Source organism: Mandrillus leucophaeus, unplaced genomic scaffold (assembly GCF_000951045.1).
Source record: "Mandrillus leucophaeus isolate KB7577 unplaced genomic scaffold, Mleu.le_1.0 Scaffold262, whole genome shotgun sequence".
NCBI classification, from domain to species: domain Eukaryota; kingdom Metazoa; phylum Chordata; class Mammalia; order Primates; family Cercopithecidae; genus Mandrillus; species Mandrillus leucophaeus.
In genome coordinates this window covers 2,775,493-2,797,656 of record NW_012102721.1, presented here as the reverse complement: position 1 = coordinate 2,797,656, position 22,164 = coordinate 2,775,493, and the positions used below count along the sequence as shown (strand labels likewise).

The window sequence follows — 22,164 nt, the reverse complement described above, 5'->3', positions numbered from 1 at the left end:
CCCTCCCAAGGTCTAGGGGACATCCCTGGGACCTTCTGTAGCCCTCAAGACCTATGTCTCAGAAGACCATGAGAAATATGAGGGAAAGGACAAGCTCAAGCAGGTTAATTCTAGAGCAGGTTTTCTGTCAACACCAGTTTCAGACCTCCTCGGTGAGATGAACAAGGCAATCTCTTCCTTAGCAGTCAAGAGAGGGCTCACACTGCAGATCACACTGCAGATCACACTGAGGATGACACTGCAGATCACACTGCAGATCACCTGTGGATCACACTGCGGATCACACCGCAGATCACACTGCAGATCACCTGTGGATCACCTGAAGATCACACTGTGGATCACATTGCAGATCACACCATGGATCACACTGTGGATGACACTGCAGATCACACTGTGGATCACACTGCAGATCAGACTGCAGATCACACTGCAGACCAGACTACATATCTCACTGCAGATACCTTCAGATCACACTGCAGATCACACCGTAGATCACACTGTGGATGACACTGCAGATCATACTGCAGACCAGACTGCAGATCTCACTGCAGATACCTTCAGGTCACACTGCAGATCACACCGTAGATCGCACTGTGGATGACACTGCAGACCAGACTGCAGATCTCACTGCAGATACCTTCAGGACACACTGTAGATCACACTGCGGATCACACTGTGGATCACACTGCAGGTCACACTGCAGATCACACTGAGGATGATACTGCAGATTACCTGTGGATCACACTGTGAATCATGCTGCAGATCTGACTGCATATACCTTCAGATCATACAGCAGATCGCACTGCAGGTCACACTGCGGATCACCTGCAGATCACACCATGGACCACACTGCAGATCACACTGCAGGTCACACTGTGGATCACACTGCAGATTACCTGCTGATCACACTGCGGATCACACTGCAGATCACACTGTGGAGTACACTGAGGATCACACTGCAGATGACACTGTGGATTACACTGAGGATCACCTGCAAATCACACTGTGAATTACACTGAGGATCACCTGCAGATCACACTGTGGATTACACTGAGGATCACACTGCAGATCACACTGTGGATTACACTGAGGATCACCTGCAGATCACACTGTGGATTACACTGAGGATCACACTGCAGATCACACTGTGGATTACACTGTGGATCACACTGCAGATGACACTGTGGAACACACTGGAGATCACACATTCCAAAGATAAGTCTCGAAAGGAGAAAATTATCAAGAGACAGAAATTTTCTTAAATAAAATTCTCTTTTGTTTTTCCTCTGGGAGAGCAGGGGATTTATATTAAAATAGCTCGTTGGGGGGGCTATGTTCATAGAGCCCAGTTGGGATGCTACTGGGTTCTTAGGTCCTCCAAGGCTCCTCCCCAAGTTCTGGTCCATTTGCCCTACTCTATATACCCTTGCATGTTTCACTCTGCCCCACCCTTGTGCCTGAGTGCCCCTGGGTTCAGTGTCCAAGGTGCTTCGTCTCATTCTTTTTTTGCCCTTGCTGCCACTCACTCTGACCTTGAATGCCAGTTCCACAGGCTTTGCTCAGACAAATGTCTCTTTTGCATTCCTGTTCTGGGAAATTGGGTCTCTGCATTGTCTCTGACCCTTGTCTTGTTCATCTCCTTGGGACCAGTCCCTATAATCCTGACCCTATGTTAATCCTCTTAGTGTGGATCAGCAGAATAAAACTTCTGACCACAAGCCTGACCTGGTGGAGGCTGCTGCCCTCCCACTGTCCCACCCATGCCTGTGCATCTGCAGACCATTCAGTGCTCTCACCATGCCCACTCCTAGACTCACCATTTGTCCTGCTCTGTACTGTTTAGAGCACCCCAAGCCTCCACATCCATGGTTTTGACCTCTTCCATGTCCTTGGTTTCCTGGAACAGCAGTGACTGCCTGTTCTACACCAGTGCATTCCTCTGATCCAGACTATCAGGTCCCAGCTCTCACCTAGTGCACCCTATTTCCAATTATGTGGTAAGATGCATATATTCAATTAATATGGGGAAATAATTCAAATAATCTAAAAAGGAGAAGGAGGCAATATCTTTCTATGGCACACATGGTAAAAATAAAGCCAAGTTCAAACTCCAGTGTGGATCCCTCATGCACAACAAAAGGAGCTCTGCTTGTGTGTTCCCCAAGAAGAGACAAGGGGCCTCACAAAGAAATAATGAGTTTTAAAAACGGGTTGTAAGCTGAACAGAGAAGGTGAGTGTTCCACGTATTGTTTCATTTTCTTCCTTTGATGGTAGGGAAACACCTAGCAGAGCAGGAAACCTTCTGCCTCCCTCTGTGCTACCCTAATCAGCATCTCAGTGGCGCCGGGAGCTGCTGCAGGACCTCTGCAGGGTCCTCACCTAAGGAAGTGTAATTCCCCTAAGTCTTGGTGGAGCCACCAGACTGTCAACCCCAAGGCCCATCTTGCTCTTCCTTTATTTTTTCAGCACTCCTCCATCTTTCTTCCTTATTTATATCCCAGGAAACTTTCTAGAAGCCTTCTTCTGGGTATAGGCAGCCATAGTGAGGACAAATGCTCAGGGAGCTCTTGCTCCAGGGAAATGGTGGCTGGAGACCTTGAATGGTAGACACAGCTGCAGGGCTCCTCCCAGGAGCAAGGCAAAGCCCTGGTGGCATCTGCATAATTGAGCTACCTCAACCACCTCCAATATCACATGACCCCTTGACAAGTGCTGAATCCTGTTCAGTTCACAGCTCAGTTTTCTGATAAGTGAATGAAGGGTCAGTGTTTCATCTGGCTGATAAAAAAGGATTCTTGCATATCAGTTACATAATTCCTTATTAGTTACAGAATTAGACATTGAAGTGCTAGTGGACTAGCAAGTTGTAACAAATCCTGATTACGCACTAATCTAGACCATGACATTTCCATTGTTTTCAGCAGATAGCCTCAACATAGAAATGAAGGCATTAAAGAAAGATAACTGGATCGCACAGTGGACACAATTATGTGCACATTTACAAAAGAAGTAACCTGGATGGTTTCTCAGTTAGGGTGTGGTGTGTTATCAAGAAGGGATTTAATAACGGGAATTAGAGGCGTGCAAAATCTGTTGAATCATTGGACAAACTGACTGGCCCTTTAAGCACTTGAGCAGTGTAGGAACTATGAGATGCTCCTCCCATCACTGCTAACAGCTGCCTCTAGTGCTCAAGCAGTGATTTGTAGAAGTTATCCCACAGGCAGCCATAAACCTAATGTTTGGGGTTGACCCATGTATCAATTTGCTGCTTCTAAAGCAAAATAATGGCTTTTCCACCCTTGCACCTTCCAAATTGTTTTTAAGTGCCTCTCACTGGTAAAATGTAAACCGGAATCTAGTAACAAAGGAGCCAGGGAATGTAGTCTTCAGGCTTTCAAACCCTGCAATTTAGGGTAGAGATGAGAGGGAAAGTGGTAGTTCTAAAGATCAGCATACACCATCTGACACAAACTTTCAGTGACATAAATATTACCTGCACGGTTGTGGAAGCTTCTTTCTCAGGGATTGGGAACATCTCTCCCGCCTGAAAACAAGCCAGTAGTGTCTCAGGACTGTGCCTCTGTTCACTTCTGGATTCTTCTTTGTAACGGAACTCTTCAGCACTCCTCCACTGAATAAGCATTGTATTTCAGCCGCTAAACCTTATTTAGGTGCAGCTGCTGTTGCTATTCTTGCTTTTTCTCTTCTCTTTCCATTGCGACCTCTATCTTTTTACCCAATGACTTCCTACAATCCCCCAACTCTTCTCAGAGAAGGAAGCCCCCCTTCCTAAAGGAGAAAAACAAATTCATTCTTGAGGAAAACACCACTCTCTCCATAAGGATGAAAGGGATTGTGTTTGACTCCTTGGTGAGAAGAAAGAACAGCTTACAGCCTGATCATTGGTGTGCAAATCATAGAGCCTAAAGAGACCTCCTTTAGGTCCTGCGACTGAAGAGTCCTAAGGGGACCTCTCTGGATGAGCTAATTGACCAAGCTCTCATGGTCCTTTTATGCAGGCGTTTATACCCACATTCTTACAATCTTGTTTTGCTTTATGTGCACAACAATCCTACATCATATGTAAAGGGATTATTCTCCTCATTCATATATGATGAAATTAAGGATGCAGAGAAAAGTCACTTGCTTTAAGGCACAGGTAGTTTTAGAGAGCATGAGAACCCAACCCTTTTGGCTTTTAGCCAAGTGCCTTCTCTACAGACCAGCAAAGACCTAACAGTGAAATAAAATTTTTTAAAAAATGAAACAATTTTCTTATTTGCTGCTGCCTTCAAATTGAGCTCATTCGGTGACAATCAGCCAATCTTTTTCCACTGTCCCCATAGCATCAGTCCCTGGGAACACAGCTAGGCATACCTTTGCAATTAAATAAGAAAGGTGACCCACTGTTAATGTAACTAGCAATTCAGCATGTGCCTTACATATATTGCTTTAGCATTTTATTTTCATGTAACAGAGCATTGAAATTGTCCCCACTTGACCCCTGCTAGTCACAGAAAATTGACAGTGTTTTAATTAATGACTGCTGGTTGCTGCATTGTATCTTCTAGCTAATTACCTAAAGTGCTTACCTTGTCCTAAGAAGATTACAGGATTTTACATATTGATGCAGTGGGTTAAATTTTACTCTTTAGAATAAAGATGAATCTGAAGTAAATGACTGATAGGTTATTCTGTCAAACCCTGGCAAAGTCCACTTCCCTCAAATTAAACAAACACTAACCCTTGGAACTGTAGTCCTCATAGTAGATGAATTGGTTGGCAGTGTGTTCACTATTATTCCGTTTAGTAACCACAATTAGATCTTTAGATGCAATAACCCTTCAACTTAGGTTCATTTTTCTGATGAAGAAAAGATTTAATGTTTTCTTAAATGCATTTGAGACTTTATTTCTGCCTTCTTTAGGACCTTTTAGTAATAAAGAGGCTTACCTCAGTCTAGCTAAGAATTAACAGATCATCCTTTTCTGCTATTTAATTGAGACAACTTAGCATTGTAGTTAATTTTGTTGTGATTCTTTAATATAAATGTTTCAACTATTACAAGCATTTTTCAGGTGAAAATTATTTAAGAAAAGGAAAAAAATGTGTTGTTGACATAGATATTCATGTAAATTTTTCAAACCATACCAGCACTTTGTTTGATTTTCGGTTTCTTAAATACAGTTTTATATAATTTGAAATTTTTAGATTACCTATCTTATGGTTATATTTTTTCAATCCTATATTTGGTTGAATTTTCAGATTGTGTGTATTGGACTGCATCTACTCTCAATTTACAGTCAACTTTGAGAAAGACATCAGTAGCCTTTACTGATTTTCAAAGTGTGTTACAAATTTAAGCACTTAAATAGAAGTTGAAGGCTTTTTCCTTAATTTTGACTTCCAATAAATCTATTATCCTTACACTAATGAACACAATATCTACAAGAAGTAATTTGATAATTTATAAAAACCAAATTCTTAAAAAATGCAGTGTAATTTTACAGGAGAAAAAAGCATATAATTATCTCAATATATGATTAAAAGGTAGCTAATAATATTCAACATCCTATTGTGATTAAAACAACAAGAACAAAAAAAGAGTTTTGTAAAATAATTACATAGAAACACTTCCTTATAACCTAACGTGCTTTGGAAAATGAAGAAGAAGACAAAAGCTCAGTAGAAAAATGGGTAAGGGATATAAATAGGCTGTTTACCAAAGAAAAATACAGATGACCAATACATTCATGATGTTCAAAATTATCTATAAAGAAAAACAAAAAAATACAAAAAATATGTCAAAATGTGCAAATTGAAATAGTGATGTATAGTATTGATGAAGATTTAAAAGATTAATAGCATACATGTTTGAGGAAAAAATTAACCCTCAGCTAGCACTGAATGAGATAACAGTACATACATATGTAATGTTTTAAGGCAGTTTATTGTAAATACGGCAATATATTTTAAGATTTGAAGATGCATCACCTTTGGTCCAAAATTCTTCTCCCTGAGTTAGGCATACAGATTGCCTACCACTATATATTTCTCTCTACTGATGGACTGATTGATGAATGGAGACATTCACTGCAACATGGTCCCTATTCTTGTGGAATGGGACAGAGAGCCATATAATCTTAAAATTATTAAATAATTAAAAACGAAATGTTAAAAAGCACAAAGTTGTTTGTTTACTACGAGCCTTACCAATACATGGTTCAAGAACTTTAGTCCTTCTACCATCCTACGATGAAGATTCTATTATTATTTCCATTTTACAAGTTAAGAAGCTGAAATGTTATGTAACTTACCTAATTTTACATATATGTTAGGAATCTATGACTGTGTAACAAATTATCCCAATTTAGTGGCTTAAGATGATACACATTTAATAGCTTCCCATTTCTGTAGGTCTGGAATGCATGTGTGGCTTAGCTGAGACCTCTGGTTCCTGGTCTCCCCAGCACTGAAGCCAAGGGATTGGCTGGGATGCAGTCATTTCAGAGCTTAGCTGTGGGAGGATCTTGTCCCAAGCTCACTCCTGTGATGGTTGATACGCTTTAGTTTCCGACCACCCCCAGTTCCTTCCCATGGGAGCCTCTCCACGGAGCAGCTCACAACATGGCAGCTGGAATTCCCCAGAGTTAGGACTGAAGGGGAGGGAGAAAGGAGGGAGAAAAAGATCTTTCCATTGATCTTTTTAGCCATAGATCCTCACCCAGTATCTGTCACAGTACAGGTGCTCAGTAATCAATAAAATCAATTTGCATAAAAACAAAAGATACATTATTTTATGTTGAGAAAATATTAGAAAGTCCATAATCCCTCCGAAGCCATTTACTTTTTTACTCTTTGAATTTTTGACAAAAAAAAAAATCAGATTCCCTAATCCAAAATTCTCATGCTTTAAGTCTCAATAAGTAAACTACTAAATAGCTTTCGTTAATTATTTTTCAAAATCAACCAGTCATATACTGATGTATTTATTTTTTCTCAAGCATTTGAGGCCAAGCACAATGGCTCATGCCTGTTATCCCAACACTTTGGGAGGCTAAAGTGGAAGGATCGATTGTGGCCAAGAGTTTCAGACAGTCTGAGCAACATAGCAAGACCCCATCTTTACAAAAAAATTTTAAAAGCTTAGCAGGGTGTGGTGATGTCTGCCTGTATTGTAGTCCCAGCTACTTGGGAAGCTGAGGTGGGAAGATTGCTTGAACCCAGGAGTTTGAGGTCACAGTGAGCTATGATGCTATCACTGCCCTCCAGCCTGGGCAATAGAGCAAGACCCTGTCTTAAAAAAAAAAAAAAAAAAAAAGGCACCAAAATCTTCTGTGAACTTTCATATGAATTAAGTTTTTTTTTTTTTTTTTTAATTATTATACTTTAAGTTCTGGGATACATGTGCAGAACGTGCAGGTTTGTTACATGTGCCATGGTGGTTTGCTGTACCCATCAACCTGTCATGTAGGTTTTAAGCCCTGGATACATTAGGTATTTGTCCTAATGCTCTCCCTCCCTTTGCCCCACTCCCTCACAGAGCCCAATATGTGATGTTCCCTTCCCTGTGTCCATGTGTTCTCATTGTTCAACACCCACTTAGGAGTGAGAACATGCAGTGTTTGGTTTTCTGTTCCTGTGTTAGTTTGCTGAGATTGATGGTTTCCAGCTTCATCCATATCCCTGCAAAGGACATGAACTCATTCTATTTTATGGCTGTATAGTATTCCATGGTATATATGTGCCGCATTTTCTTTATCCAGTTTGTCATTGATGGGCATTTGGGTTGGTTCCAAGTCTTTGCTATTCTAAATAGTGCAGCAATAAACATACATGTGCATGTGTCTTTATAGTAAAATGATTTATAATCCTTTGGGTATATACCCAGTAATGGGATTGCTGGGTCAAATGGTATTCCTGGTTCTAGATCCTTGAGGAATCGCCCCATTGTCTTCCACAATGGTCGAACTAATTTACACTCCCACTAACAGTGTGAAAGCGTTCCTATTTCTCCACATCCTTTCCAGCATCTATTGTTTCCTCACTTTTTGATGATCACCATTATAACCGGCATGAGATGGTATCTCATTCTAGTTTTGATTTGCATTTCTCTAATGACCAGTGATGATGAGCTTTTTTTCATATTTCTTTGCCGTGTAAATGTCTCACATGAATTAAGTTTTAAATTATATTATACAAGTTGCTGGTATAATTCTGAATTTTGTACATTTGGTAATTTATTTCCAAGGAGGGAGCAGATTTAGGGATAAAAACGGTTGTCCTTTTAGTCTCACTTTATAAAATATTCATTAGCTCAAGTGATGAAAGCAACATATTGAAGAGATAATAAAATACTGTTATGTTTTAAAAATGTTTTTGTCCCTGACTTTGAATTCCTTATGAAAAGAAGAATTTTAAGAACATTTTCTACTTATAACCATTTTATGAAAATTCATATTTTATGTATGTAATAAAGAACTAATGCAAACATGTGAGTTTTGTTAGTAGATGCTCCACCTTCTAAATGTACAATTATCCTATATTTACATTTCTCTCAATTACCTTTAAATCAGATATCAGAAAACTGTGGGCCACAATTCAAATTCGGCCCACAACCTGTTTTTGCTTTTGTAAGTAAGTATTTTAGACTATCTTATTTCCTCATAATGATCACCAACATTTATCACTATATGCTAGGACAAAGATCAATTCTTCTCAGATTCAGTATTTTTGAAGACTCCTTCTTCTCTTCCTCCTTCCCTTCCTCCTTCTCCTCCCTTTCCTCTTCCTCTTCCTTCTCCACTTGTTTTAGAGACAAAGTCTCACTGTCACCCAGGCTAGATAGAGTACAGTGGAGCTCACTGTAACCTCAAACCCACCTCAGCCTCCCAGTGCATTGGGAGTAGCTGAGACTACAGGCATGACCTAACATGTCCAGCTAATTTTTAAAATTTTTTATAGAAATGGGGTCTCACCCCATGACTCTGGCTGGTCTCAAACTCCTAATCTCAAGCCATGCCCCCACTCTGGTCTCCCAGAGTGCTGGGATTACAGGTGTGAGCTATCATGGCCTGCCAATAAGTTGTTGTGAAGCACAATCATGCTATTTTGTTTCTGTATTTTCTATGGCTACTTTCATGATTCAGTGGCAGAGATGAGTACTTGCGATAGAGACTGTATGACCTGCTGAGTTTAAAATATTTACTCTCTGGCCTTCACAGAAAAAGATTACCAACCTCTTTCTGAAAATGTTAAGCATTTTTATTGATGAACATGGTATAACTCTCTAATTATTTAGGTCTTATTTGGTTCTCAACGACTTTCACAATTTTCAGTGGGTTGGTCTTGCACATATTTTGTTAAATTTATTCTAAATATTTCATGTTTTTTGCCAATATATTTTCTTTTTAATTTTTATTCCCAATTGGTTGTTACTATTATACGTAAATGAAATTGACATTAATTTTTGTATATCGATGTTGTGTCCCATGACTTTGCTAAACTCATAGCAACTTTTTTGTTTACACTTTTTTATTATGTAGAAAATAATGTTATCTGTCAGTAAAATTGATATTCTTATCAATCTACATTCATGTAATTTCATTTTTCTTTTTTTGAGACGGAGTCTCGCTCTGTTGCCCAGGCTGGAGTGCAGTGGCACGATCTTGGCTCACTGCATCCTCTGCCTCCCAGGTTCAAGCTCAAGCAGTTCTCTGCCTCAGCCTCTCAAGTAGCTGGGATTAGCAGGAGAGTCCCTTGAACCCAGGAGGTGGAGGTTGCAGTGAGCTAAGATTGTGCCACTGCACTCCAGCCTGGGTGAGAGAGCAAGCCTCCATCTCAAAAAAAAAAAAAATTTCAGGTTGTCGTATGTCCCCTCTAGCAGTTCAATTTTGATGGGAACCACCTGTTGCAGGGATTCTACTTGATCTCCTTATTCAGTGTGAAAGGTCCCCTTAGGAACATTATCAGTTTCTCTCATCTCTTCAGTGGGGCTAGAGACCAGTTGCTGAGAAATCTAAACCAGAAACATGCGAAAGGAAGGCACAGCCACAGTCTCTGCCATTGTGAGCTCAAGTGAGACCAATATACACGCTGTCATTAGGGTGTGGAGACAGCAGGAGAAAGTATCTTCCCTTCTCCTGTCCTCAGATGCAAATTCTGAAGTTTCCTGCTTAAGGCCTATGGAGATGGCTGACCTGTTCAGCTCCCATGTAGGTTCTTGGGCCAGGGAGTTAGCAGCTTCTCTCTAGAACACATCCTTGGCCCAAATGTTGAGCTTCCTCCAGGAAGATCCTCACCCCGGAGCTTTCCCCTCAAGTCCCCAGACACTCAGGCCAGAGAAGAAAAATGCCCTGGGAGAATCTTTCAGGGCCTGAATCCCATTCTTCCATCCCACCCAACTCCTCCAGGCCAGAAGCAGGCAGCATGGCACGTTCATCCGAATCACCATCTTCCCAGAACTCTTCTAGAACCTTCATAGTCTGTTTCATTATTGCTAAAATCCTTTTTTTTTTTTACATAGTTGTATATGAATCCTTCATATGAATCATATTACAGTCATTATAACAGCATATCATATCCGTGCCATTTCCTCCTTGCATGGAAACCCTCTGAGGAGAGTGGCGTTTTAATTCTGTGCTCTCTTACTGCACTAATCCGATGTATTTATTTAAATAACATTAAATGATATTAACAGTGTATTGTGTTTCTAGACCAGAATATAACCACCCTTAAAGAAAAACCTGCAATATTCCTATTCTCTTTGTAGCCTCAGACATGTGCAGTGAGCAAAGACTTCAAATGCCATGTCCCTGGAGCACTCCTTGTTTACATTCATATTAAGTCCCTAGGAACACAAGGAATTTATTTAGCACCATGAGAGTTGTCTGCTTCTGTGGTTGTTCTACTGTGATTTCTTTGAATAATTTATCAGCTACTTAACACTCATCAAATTTGGCTTTTTATGTAGAAACTATCTGTAAGTTCTGTTAGTTTTTTATCTCAGAGTCTGAAATACTGTCATTTCAAATAAATGCTTTTCTCTCTAAACAAGAATTTTAATATTGGAGGAAAGAAAGAAGAACCTGGTGTATCCCGTGACTGCCTTATGGGATCTGTGTGAAGTGTCTGGTGCTTCTCTTTATGAATCTGGGCGTACTTGAACTCATTGTCTTCCCATACGTACTCACGTTTGCATCATTGCTCCTCTTTCTTTTTCTGTCTCAGGTGCTGGGGTTCCCCAGTTCCAGCCAATTGCCCTAAATGGCCGAATCCAAGTTCTCAGCAATGGGTCGTTGCTGATCAAGCATGTCGTGGAGGAAGACAGTGGCTACTACCTCTGCAAGGTCAGCAACGATGTGGGCGCAGACGTCAGCAAGTCCATGTACCTCACGGTTAAAAGTAAGAGAGAAGAAATGCTTCATTTTACCTAGTTTAAATGCATAGGTCTCTGGGGGCTGCCATTTTCAATTGTCTCCATGCATACCTGTTTAAAATCAACACAAAAGGAGACCCACTGGTGTGATATATCTGGGTTTAAAGTTTTGTTGTTCTGGAAACATGATTGAAGAAGATGGTAAACGTCCAGCCAATTGTTGACAGCGTGCCCAGGGCCCCTTGTGTGTGGAACATGAGCCACATTCTTCTCTCCCTTTGGTTCTCACAGCCATTGGTATGGGCTCTGGGCAACCTAGCAGATGAGTAGGTCTTTGCCTTTAACACCCACATTGCTACCCTGTTGATTTTCCTGTAGAAAAACCCAATACATGGTCTCAGATGTGCTCTTTACAAAGCCTTTTGTCATGCATTTTGTTGTTTGCAAGCTGGCTTGTCCATGGATTTCCTTTTAAGGACCATTTTAAAATCAAGTGACTAGTAAACAACTACACAACAGAAATGTCTAGGACTGGGCTTAATGCTGGCGCTGCTGGCCCAATGTATACAAAACAGTGCTTTATAATGAAATTATTTTCATACATTGGTCACTGGCAACCAAGGAATGGATATAAAGTGAACCAGTTTTACTGAGTCATGCTTATTAACAAATGATGGTGCATCTTGTTTATAGTGAATGGCTTATGCCCATTTATGTAATTTTCCCTTGAATGAACTGTGATTTCTTCTTGATTACAAGGCTTTATTCAGACTCCCCTCTCACCTTTTTTTTTCTTTTTTTTTTTTTTTTTTGAGGCAGAAGTTCACTCTGTTGCCCAGGCTGGAGTACAGTGGCGCCATCAAAGCTCACTGCAGCCTCAAACTCCTGAACTCAAGGGATTCTCCTACCTCAACTTTCTTAGTAGCTAAGATTACTGGTGTATGCCACTGAGTTCAACTGTTTTTTTGTTTGTTTGTTTGTTTTTGTTTTTTTACATGTTTTGTAAAGATGAGGGTCTCACTTTGTTGCCCAGGCTGGTCTCAAACTCCTTGCCTTGAGTGATCCTTCCCTCTTGGCCTCCCAGAGCACTGGGATTACAGGCATGAGCCACCATGCCTGGCCCTCAGATTTCCTCTTTTTTTTTTACTTTAATTCTGCCGTGAATAGTTTGGAAAAGTCTGTACCATATGATTTATTAGAAGGATGGGATTTAAAAGTGACATTCAGAAGTGTGTGTATTTGTGTGTGTATGATAGTGAAAGGCTAGCTAAACAGACAAGTATCCATCCTCACTCACTGAATTTATTTTAGTTAGTCCACTATTTCTGACAGAACAATAAAAACATCCAAGTGTTTATTTATTAAACTTTTATATTGTGAAATGGATTATAATTATGAAATGGGGTTGTTTTGGAATATATTTTGCACAAACTCAACACCTAGTTTTTGACTTTTAAATCATATGCTCTGGAGGAAATGATGTGCAAGAATTTGATAGCAAATTGTGGTATCATTTAAATCCAGAACTGAAATGGTAATTTTTAAAAGTTATAAATTGATGAAATAATATGGAGACCTAAAATCGGAAGAGCAGTGTTGACCAGAGTTGGTCCATCTTTCCCCAATGAAAGGGGTGTATTTTGCAGTTATTCTAATAGATTTTAAATGTATAAGATAATTTTCTAATCCATAAACACATCTAGGACCTAATATATATAAAACCCTATGAAGGATACAAGTACAATCAACCATGGACCTTACTCTCATGAGTGACAGGCTTTGTGTTTTGGAAGGGGAGATAACCAGGAAGAAGATAGAAGCCACTGATTATAATACAGGGTGAAGAGTCACATGGATCATGTCTGTGACATTCAGAGGAGGATGGGGGAATTAAGGAAATGTTGGCTTGGGGGAATTAAAGAAAGCTTCATGGAAAATAGGCTTCAAGAATAGAAGATGCCCCCACATGTCCTCTCTCCAGATCTCTGTACTCAGTGGTAGTTGTACAGCATCAGGGAGGACTAAGGAGATGAGCTGGCTCCTGCCCTCTGGGAGCTTTTGCGCTCTGGGGATAATTGGGTGGGTATATGTCCAATTCCTGTCTGGCAGAAGACACAATTGGTAGAACAGAGCCCAGAACACCAGCGTGCACGGAAGAGGGTGTGATTTGCTTCTGTTTGTAGAATCAGTGACCATGTGCAATGAACTGAATGTCTGTGACCCTTCAACGTCCGTATGTTGAAATCTTACCCCCAATGTGATGATATTAGAAGCTGAGGCCTTTGAGAAGTGATTGGGTCACAAAGGGGAAGCCCTCAGGGATGGAATTAGTGTCCTTATCGAAGGGGCCCCAGAGAGCCCTCCTATTCTCTGTTTCTACCATGCAAGGATACACAGGAAGGTGGCGACCTAGAGGAGGATGCTAGAACCTGCCCCTGCTGGCAGCCCCATCTCAGACTTTCGGCCTTAGAACTGTGAGGAATACATTTCCGTTGTTGGGAAGCCTCCAACGTGCGGCGCTTTGTTACAGCAGCCTCAGCTGGCTAAGAAACTACGGAATGAAAAGCTGCAGCATCTGAGTTCAGTCTTAAAGACACAAGGGGCTTCAAAAGGCAGGACTGTTGAGGGTAGAGAGGGTGTTCCGGGGAGAGGAGGCAGAGAAAGCAGATACGAGAAACTGAAAGATGCCAGGCACGAGTAACTCTCTGTTCGAATGTTCTGTGGTACATGGAGGAGACGGGAGAGGAGAACGTTCAAAGTGAACACAGTTCAAAGAGAGATGATGGAGTTGGCCACATTTTAGATTCTTAACCTGATACAAGCTAATCACGGAGAGGTGGATTTAAATAAGTTAAATGCACCTGTCCGTGGCTATTTGTTTTAGTTTACCTCTCTGGGCCTGGTAAATAGGAAGAACTATGCCATCTTCATAGAGTGATGAAAATTAAACAGAGTAACACATGTGAAAACACATTGTATGATATAAGATGTTCTAAATAAGTATTCCAATACATACCTAGAGTAAGTGATTCTTTGGTTGGAAAGAAAGAGAAAATATATTGATGGTGCCATGCATAGGAGCATTTCCAGAAAGTTGTTCTGAAAAAAGTTTAAAAGGCCACAGGCTAGGAAAGGGGAAAAAGAAAGAGGACCTCCATGGCCCATGGGGAGGTATTTTCATCCTTGTGTAATAGTCAGCCAAAGCTCAGCCCTGGAGTGGTGTCTTTAGAAACTCTAATGGCCAATGTCTTTTTCCTAACCCTGGTTGTTTAAGAACAATCAGTAAAGTGTTTGAAGATCTCAAACTGAAAAAAAAAAAAATTAGATATAAAGGAGAGTTTACTGATCTAAATAAACACATTAAGTATTCTCCCCTTTCTATAAGTCATTTTTAAAAATGAGCTGCAAATATTTCTAAATTCAATAGGGGAGACCTTGCTGTCTAATTGGATGACGTCAGGAAATTAAGACAGCTGCTCCTGCAGGAAGTCTGGACTCCCAGGATGGCCTGGTGCTGGCTGTAAACATAATTTAAAGACCCAGACTCTCCTGATGGGACCTGCTTCTGGGGACTCATACTGTGGGATCCTGCGAACCCAGCACGGATGAGTCTTCGGTATGGGAAATTTTCTTACTGCTTTCAAGAAACAGCACTCCAAAAATAAAGCATTTTAACAATAAACACCCACCACACACACACACACACACATCTTTTTGTTGTTGTTATTGAATCAAGCATAAGGAAGCCACAGGCAAAGAAGAAAGCCGGCAAGCGTGTATGGAATTGTCTTGGAAAGCAATCAGTGGGATGGAAGGTTACTGCATGCAAATCTGTCCAGCTCTGTCGGGGTTCCTGCCTGTGAGTCTACACTGTCATCACAATTCTGGTTTATGTTTTACCCAAAATAATTATCATGTGAGATAACGATTAGGAGCCTTGGCAGAAAAGGCAGAGGGAGTAGGCTCTGCTTGCAATCAAATTTGGCCTCTGGTGATGACATCCTGCCCTATGCTCCAGGCCAGTCAGGGGCTGCAGAAACTATACCACATATGTGCTCCTTCCCCCAACCAGGAACTGTTTGAGGCCCAGGGAATGCCTTTATGTTAAAAAAAAAAAAAAGAAAAAAATAGCTCTGCCAATCGAGGAAAATAACGAGACAAGTCTTAATCATTTTAGGATATTTATTTGCCAAAGTTAAGGATGTGCCTGGGAGACAGGTCTATTCCTTTCTCCAAAGGTGATTTTGAGGGCTCCAAATTTAAAGGGGAAAGGATGAGATACTGAGAAGCACACAGTTTTCACATAAACAAAAGGGGCAGAGGAAAACTGGGGAATGTGCATTTTACATGACACAGACCAAATGGGGAGGGGAACATTCAGTTACGCGTTTGTGTCTGGTGGGCGGGGCTACTGCATCTGTAAAGATAAACTATCAAGTTGCATTGCCATGGTGAAGTTTTAACAGCTCACCAGGAATTTCCTTGTGGGCAAAATATGAGGGAAGCGTGTAACTTTTCATCTTGTAGCCATCTTCTTTAGGAATTAAAAGGTGGAGGCAGGTTTGTGTGACCCAATTCCCAGCTTGACTTTTCTCTTCGGCTAAACCAGTTTAGGGTCCCAAAATTTAATTTCCTTTCACAGCTCCAAAAACCACTGAATCTCTTAAATGGATAGCCATCACTAAGGTTTGTCTCAGACGCCCAAATTACATCCTCCCTGCTCCCAACTTTCTGCCACTGGCCGATCTGAAGCCTCATGTTTCCAGGAACACTGATTTCAGCATGAACCTGTGGCCCACAGTGAACAAGCAGCTCTGCTTTTGTGGGCTGCTCTGCATCGGTCCTTTCTGATCCCCGCATGCAGGACAAAAGAGCACCGCTTATCAAACAGGAGCAGGCGCTTCCCTGGAGAGTCAGTTACTCTTGGAATCTAATGAACCCCCAAGCTCCCACAGTTAGCCCGTGGGCTCCAGTCCAGCCTAGGTAATGTGGTCTTCCTCCTCCATGCTGAATCCGGGAAGGTCTGTGGGTCACTATGCCCATCAGATTTCTGTACTGTCAGAATGCAAGTGCATGTGTGTGTACACATACATGTGCAAGCACCAACTCACTCAGCTCTGACCTGACCATCCACAGGGTCTTGGCTGTTTCTCCTATTTCTGGACAGATCTCCATGTTGTGATTTGACCTCAGGCCACTCTCAAGCCCTGCCATTGCCAGGGCAGATATATGGAGCCTGACATATAATAACCCATCTCCTTTCCTGTCAAAAGAATCCGTATCTAGGCCTGGATAATCCAGTCAGCGTCTTTTGCTTTCTGCTCTCACCTGCTGCCACCAGTATGCACAGATCTTTACCCTAACCCCTAGTTAGCTAAATGGAAATCCCAGTCCCTGTAGTATTGCTCTGGAGGAGGAAGCAGCCCAGCCCCAAGCTGCACCCCATGGTGAAGCTTCGGCCACCTTGAATCAACCCTACATGTTTCCCAGGCTCCTTATCATCACTCAGGCTGCTGAGCCAACCACCTCCCAGCAGACCCCTCCTCCAACACTGGAATTACAATTGAACAGGAGATTTGGGTAGGAACACAGATCCAAACCGTATCAATCATCATTTCTGAATTATAGTTTAAGTCCTTCCCAAACACGACAAATTAGTGCCTGAAATAGAATATGAGGCGTCCCAGATTTACGAACACCCAGCTTATGCATTTTCCTAAATTCACAGTCACCGGCCCCTCCAGGAGCCCCCCAACAATTTATCCTGTGCATATGCAACACTCAGATCCCTCCTGCTTCCCTCTCAATTCCAGTTGCCAGATACATCTGCAACTTTGCTGGGAATTTTTCCAAGGAAGGGTCTCCCGCAGAAGCTTCAGAGGGACTGCAGCTGTGCCAGCACTTTGATTTTGCACTTCTGGCCCCCAGAACTGTTTGAGAATAAATTTCTGGAGGCGGAAGCAGAGAATGGGAGAAATCCAGGGAAAGTAAGTGTGGTGGAGGGGACATCGCTTAGTGAAGGAAACCCCTCAGCAGCTGCCACGCCCTTGGTAGGGCCTCCTGAGCTCCACCCAAACAGAAGCATTTCACTTCCCAAGTCTGCCTGAAATTGCACTGGCTAAAGATTGCCTGGAGTGAAAAAGGAATTTGTAAAACAGGAGGGTTCCTATAGCAGATGCAATTTGTTCCCTGCTCCAATTTCAATTTCCCTCTTTTCTCTGTGCTGAAAGTTGAATTATTTCCCGTCCACCTATTAGATTTATATGTTGAATTCCTAACCTCCAGTACCTTATGTGACCACATTTGGAAATAGTGTCCTTGCACCTAGCAGGTGTAATTAGTGAAGATGAGGTTCTACTGAAGTAGGCTGGATCTCTAATCCCATGTGACCGGTGTCCTTATAAAAAGGGGACAATGTGGATGCAGACACAAATGGAAAACATAGCTGGGCAAAGACAGAGATTGGAGTTATGCTGCCACAGGCCACGAGACACTGGGCCAGGCAACGAAAGGGTCTCCTGTAGAAGCTTCAGAGGGACTCCAGCCCTGCCGGAACTGTCATTTTGGACTTAGCCCCCAGAAAGGTGTGAGAATAGATTGCTGTTGTTTAAGCCCCCCAGTTTGTGCAGTAACTTTGTTCCAGCAGCCCCGGACACTGTACACTCAGTGACAACAGAACTCTTTTGCAGTCTCGTGTTGGAGAGAAGCCCAATGCAAGCCACATCGCCTGCCTAAGCAGGAGAGTCCGAATCCATCAAAGCCACTGGGTGTGAGCCCTGGCCAGGACTCCTCAAAGGCAGCAGCTCCCTTTGATTTCAGGATGGTCCGATAACCAGGATTTGAACAATGAAATGTAACAACACTTCTTCTGAGGAGTTTCTGGAGAAGGTTTCCATATTCTTAATATGGGACTCTGCAAGAGAGGTTTATCTCATTTAATTCTTGACCCCGTGATGTCTGGCAGTACATGAGATCACCTGGGACTTTATTGCCTTTGCTGTCTAGGCCAGCGTGGGTCAGGGTTTTTGCCTTTGCAGCTGGAGGCATCCAAACTAATTAGGTGAGGAGACAGCTGCATCATCAATTCATGGAGTGCAGTTCGGCCACAGTGCTCCCCTCAGTAATCGTGCTGAAATCAATGGCTCTAGGGGAATAAGGAGTTTGATCTGGGTTGAGAAGCTATAGGGATTTGCAGTGCATGCTTTGGGCTGGGGAAGAACAACTCCGTGGGAGGACAGTTGAAGGTGGATGGCAGCTCTTGGACCTGGGCACATCTGCTGGCTCACAGCAGGGAGGTCAGTACCTGGTGAGGGAGAAGGATAAACAGCCTTTTAAAAAAATTACTGGGGCCAGTAAAAATCTTATTTTTCCCCTTTACTGTTCCCCTCCTCCTCCTCCTCCTCCTCCTCCTCCTCCTCTTGCCTCTCCTCCTGCCTCTCCTCCTCTTCATCCTTCTGTTCTGAGGCTCTCTTCTACCAGGCAACTGAAATGTTATATATATTTTTAAACTTTGGGGTAATTGTGGCTATTTCAATGTTTTTCAGTTGATTTAAGGTCCTTCTGTTCCATGGCCTTCCCCTGTGGCCACAATGTTCTGAGCCCTCAATCAGCCGTGACCTTCCACACTGGCATCTGCTGAGACATCTGCACTACCACTTGGTCCTTGGCTGTGGGGTCCCTGCTTAGCTCCCTTCACATCTCCTCCTGTCTTCTGGCTGCCCCTGGCCAGATCCGCCCATTTGCCCATCAGCAGGGTTCACTGAGCGCTCCCTAGTGTCAAGAATTGGTCTACATCCTGTGCACTCTGAACAAGACCGAGTATTAGTTCACTGTTATGGAGCACATATTCCCTTGAGGAGAAAGACATGCAGACGGGTACATAACAGAATGCCTGGCAGGGGTAGAGTGATGAAAGAAACCAAGGTGTGCATACGTCTTGGAGAAAGCATTCCAGGCAAATGAAATAGCAAGGGCAAAGGCTGAAGGGAGAAGTTGGTTATGTCTGTGGAGTGGCAAGGACCCTGTTTGCTTGGAATGTATGTATGTGTGTATTTGTACATATGTGTGTATGTACACATACATATGTTTGTGTGTGCACACATACAGTATACATAGACCCACACAATCCAGATTTTTTTTTTTTTTTTGAGATGGAGTTTCTCTCTTGTTGCCCAGGCTGGAGTGCAACGGTGCCATCTCAGCTCACTGTAACCTCCACCTCCTGGGCTCAAGTGATTTTCCTGCCTCAGCCTCCCAAGTAGCTGGGCTTCAGGCACCTACCACCATGCCTGTCTAATTTTTGTATTTTAGTAGAGATGTGGTTTCACCATGTTGGCCAGGCTGGTCTCAAACTCCTGACCTCAATGATCTGCCTGCCTCAGCCTCCCAAAGTGTTGGGATTACAGGAATAACCCACCATGCCTGGCCCACAATCCAGATTTTATGTTATATAGTTATGTTTTGCATAACAACATTTTGGTCAATGATGGACCACATCTATGACGGGCCCCTTAAGATTATAATGGAGCTATAATGGACAACATCCATCTAATGTATGTTATAATGGACAACATCCTAACATTGTCACTTAATGCATGACTCTCTTGTTTGTGGTGATGCTTACATAACAAACCTACTGCCCTGCCAGTGTACAAAAGCAGAGCACACATTATATACACTATAAAATACTTGATAATAATAATAAATGACTATTTGTGGTTTATGTATTTACTATTTGTTTATAATTATTTTAGTCTACTCCTTCTACTTATAAAAAAAAAGTTAACTGTAAAACAGCTCAGGCAGGTCCTTCAGGAGGTGTCCAGAGAAGGCATTGTTATCATAGGAGATGACAGCTCCATGTGTGATACTGCCCTGAAGACAGCCAGCATGGAGGTGGAAGACAGTAATACTGATGACCCTGAACCTGTGTAGGCTCAACCTAGTGTGTGCATCTGTCTTAGTTTCTAATGAAAAAGCTAAAAAAAATCCTTTTTAATACAAAAAAACCTTATAGAAAAAGGATTTAAAGAAAGAAAATAAATATTGTCGTGCAGCTATACAAGGTGTTTGTGTTTTAAGCTACATGTTGTTACAAAACAGTCAAACATTAAAACAATTAAAAAGCTTATAAGGTAAAATGTTGCAGTAAGCTAAGTTTAATATTGAATAAAGACAGTTTTCTATAAATGTAGGGTAGCTGAAGTGTCCAGTGTTTATAAAGTGTGCAGTAATGGGTAGTAATTTCCTAGACCTTCCCATTCACTCACCACTTACTCCCTAACTCACTTAGAGAAACCTCCCATTCTGCAAGCTCCATTCGTAGTAAGTGCCCTACACACGTGTACCATTTTTATCTTTTATACCATATTGTTACTGTACCTTTTCTATGTTTAGATATGTTTAAATATACAAATGCTTACCCTCGTATTACAGTTGCCTGCACTATTTGGTATGGTAGCATGCTGTACAGGCTTGTAGTCTAGGAACAATAGGCTGTACCATATAGCCTAGGTGTGTAGCAAGCTATCCCATGTTTGTGTAAGTGCACTCTGTGTTGTTCACACAAGGACAAAATTGCCTAATGGACATATCTCGTAGTACACATTCCTGTCGTTAAGGCATAACTGTATGTGGAAAGGTTAGTCTATCCTGACTCTTTGCCATTACAACAAGGATGAAACATTTAATTCTTCTTTACAGTTTGATCTACAGGTTAAAATTTCTTAGGTAGATAAATGTAACAGGTTTTTCTTATAGCATGCTTACAAAATAATTATCTCTCCCAAGAGTATGAATATTCTATATTTGTCATTTAACTCTCCATGCTTAAGGAATTTATGGTGATGTAAATTATGAGTAGGAACTAATATCTTTTCCAAATTATGAGCAGGAGCCAATATCTTTAAATGGTTAGTTAATTGTTCTAACATAATTTGTTGAACAGCCCATCCAGTCCTTATATTTTGAAAGGCCAGTTTTGTTTTAGGATAAGATATTTTAGAAAATGGGCACTCAAGTAAAACTTGGTTAGTTCTGCCAAATAGTAGCTGTGTAGCATGGGCAAATTACTTAATCTCTCTGTGCCTTTGATATTTAATTCTCAGATTACCTCAGAGTACTGTTACAAGGCTTAAATGAGTAAATGTAGAAATATAAATTTTCTGGAACAAGGGAATGAAGTTGGGTCCCTCCTCACACCACTTACAAAAATTAATCAAAAAACAAATTGTATGCCTGAATTTGAGCTAAAACTATAGAACCTTTAGAAGAAAATACTGGAGTAAATCTTTGTGTCTGTGAGGTAGGCAATGGTTTCCTAGCTATCACACCAAAGGCATATGCAACAAAAGGGAAAATACATGATTTGGACTCTGTAAATATTGAAGCATTCCATGCATCAGTAAAATGAAAGGGCAATCTGGAGAATGGGGGAAAATATTTGTAAATCACATATCTGATAGGGAAATTATATCCAGAACTCTTACAACCCAACAATGGAAAAACAACCCAGTTTAAAAAATGGACAAAGGATTTGGAAGGACATTTATCTGAAGAAGATATCCCAACGGTCAAAGATGCACAACATCATTAGTGATGAGGAAACTACTAATCAAAACCACAATGAGATATCACTTCACACTCACTAGGATGGCTAAAATATTTTTTAAAACATAGCCATTATTGAAGAGATTGTGGAGACATTGGGACACTCATACATTGCATATGGGAATAGAAAATGGGGCAGCCTTCTCTGCATTAATTACTCTAGCCATCAATTCTT

General features: G+C 41.5%; 1 protein-coding gene across 1 annotated transcript in view; it reads left to right on the top strand.

Annotated features, from left to right (window-relative positions):
* DSCAM (Down syndrome cell adhesion molecule) overlaps positions 1-22,164 on the top strand; it is a 909,566-nt gene that overhangs the window by 625,221 nt on the left and 262,181 nt on the right. Inside the window, exon 11 of the mRNA XM_011984189.1 lies at positions 11,234-11,407. Within this exon, the coding sequence (XP_011839579.1) occupies positions 11,234-11,407 (174 nt within the window). The remainder of the gene's footprint in view (positions 1-11,233; positions 11,408-22,164) is intronic.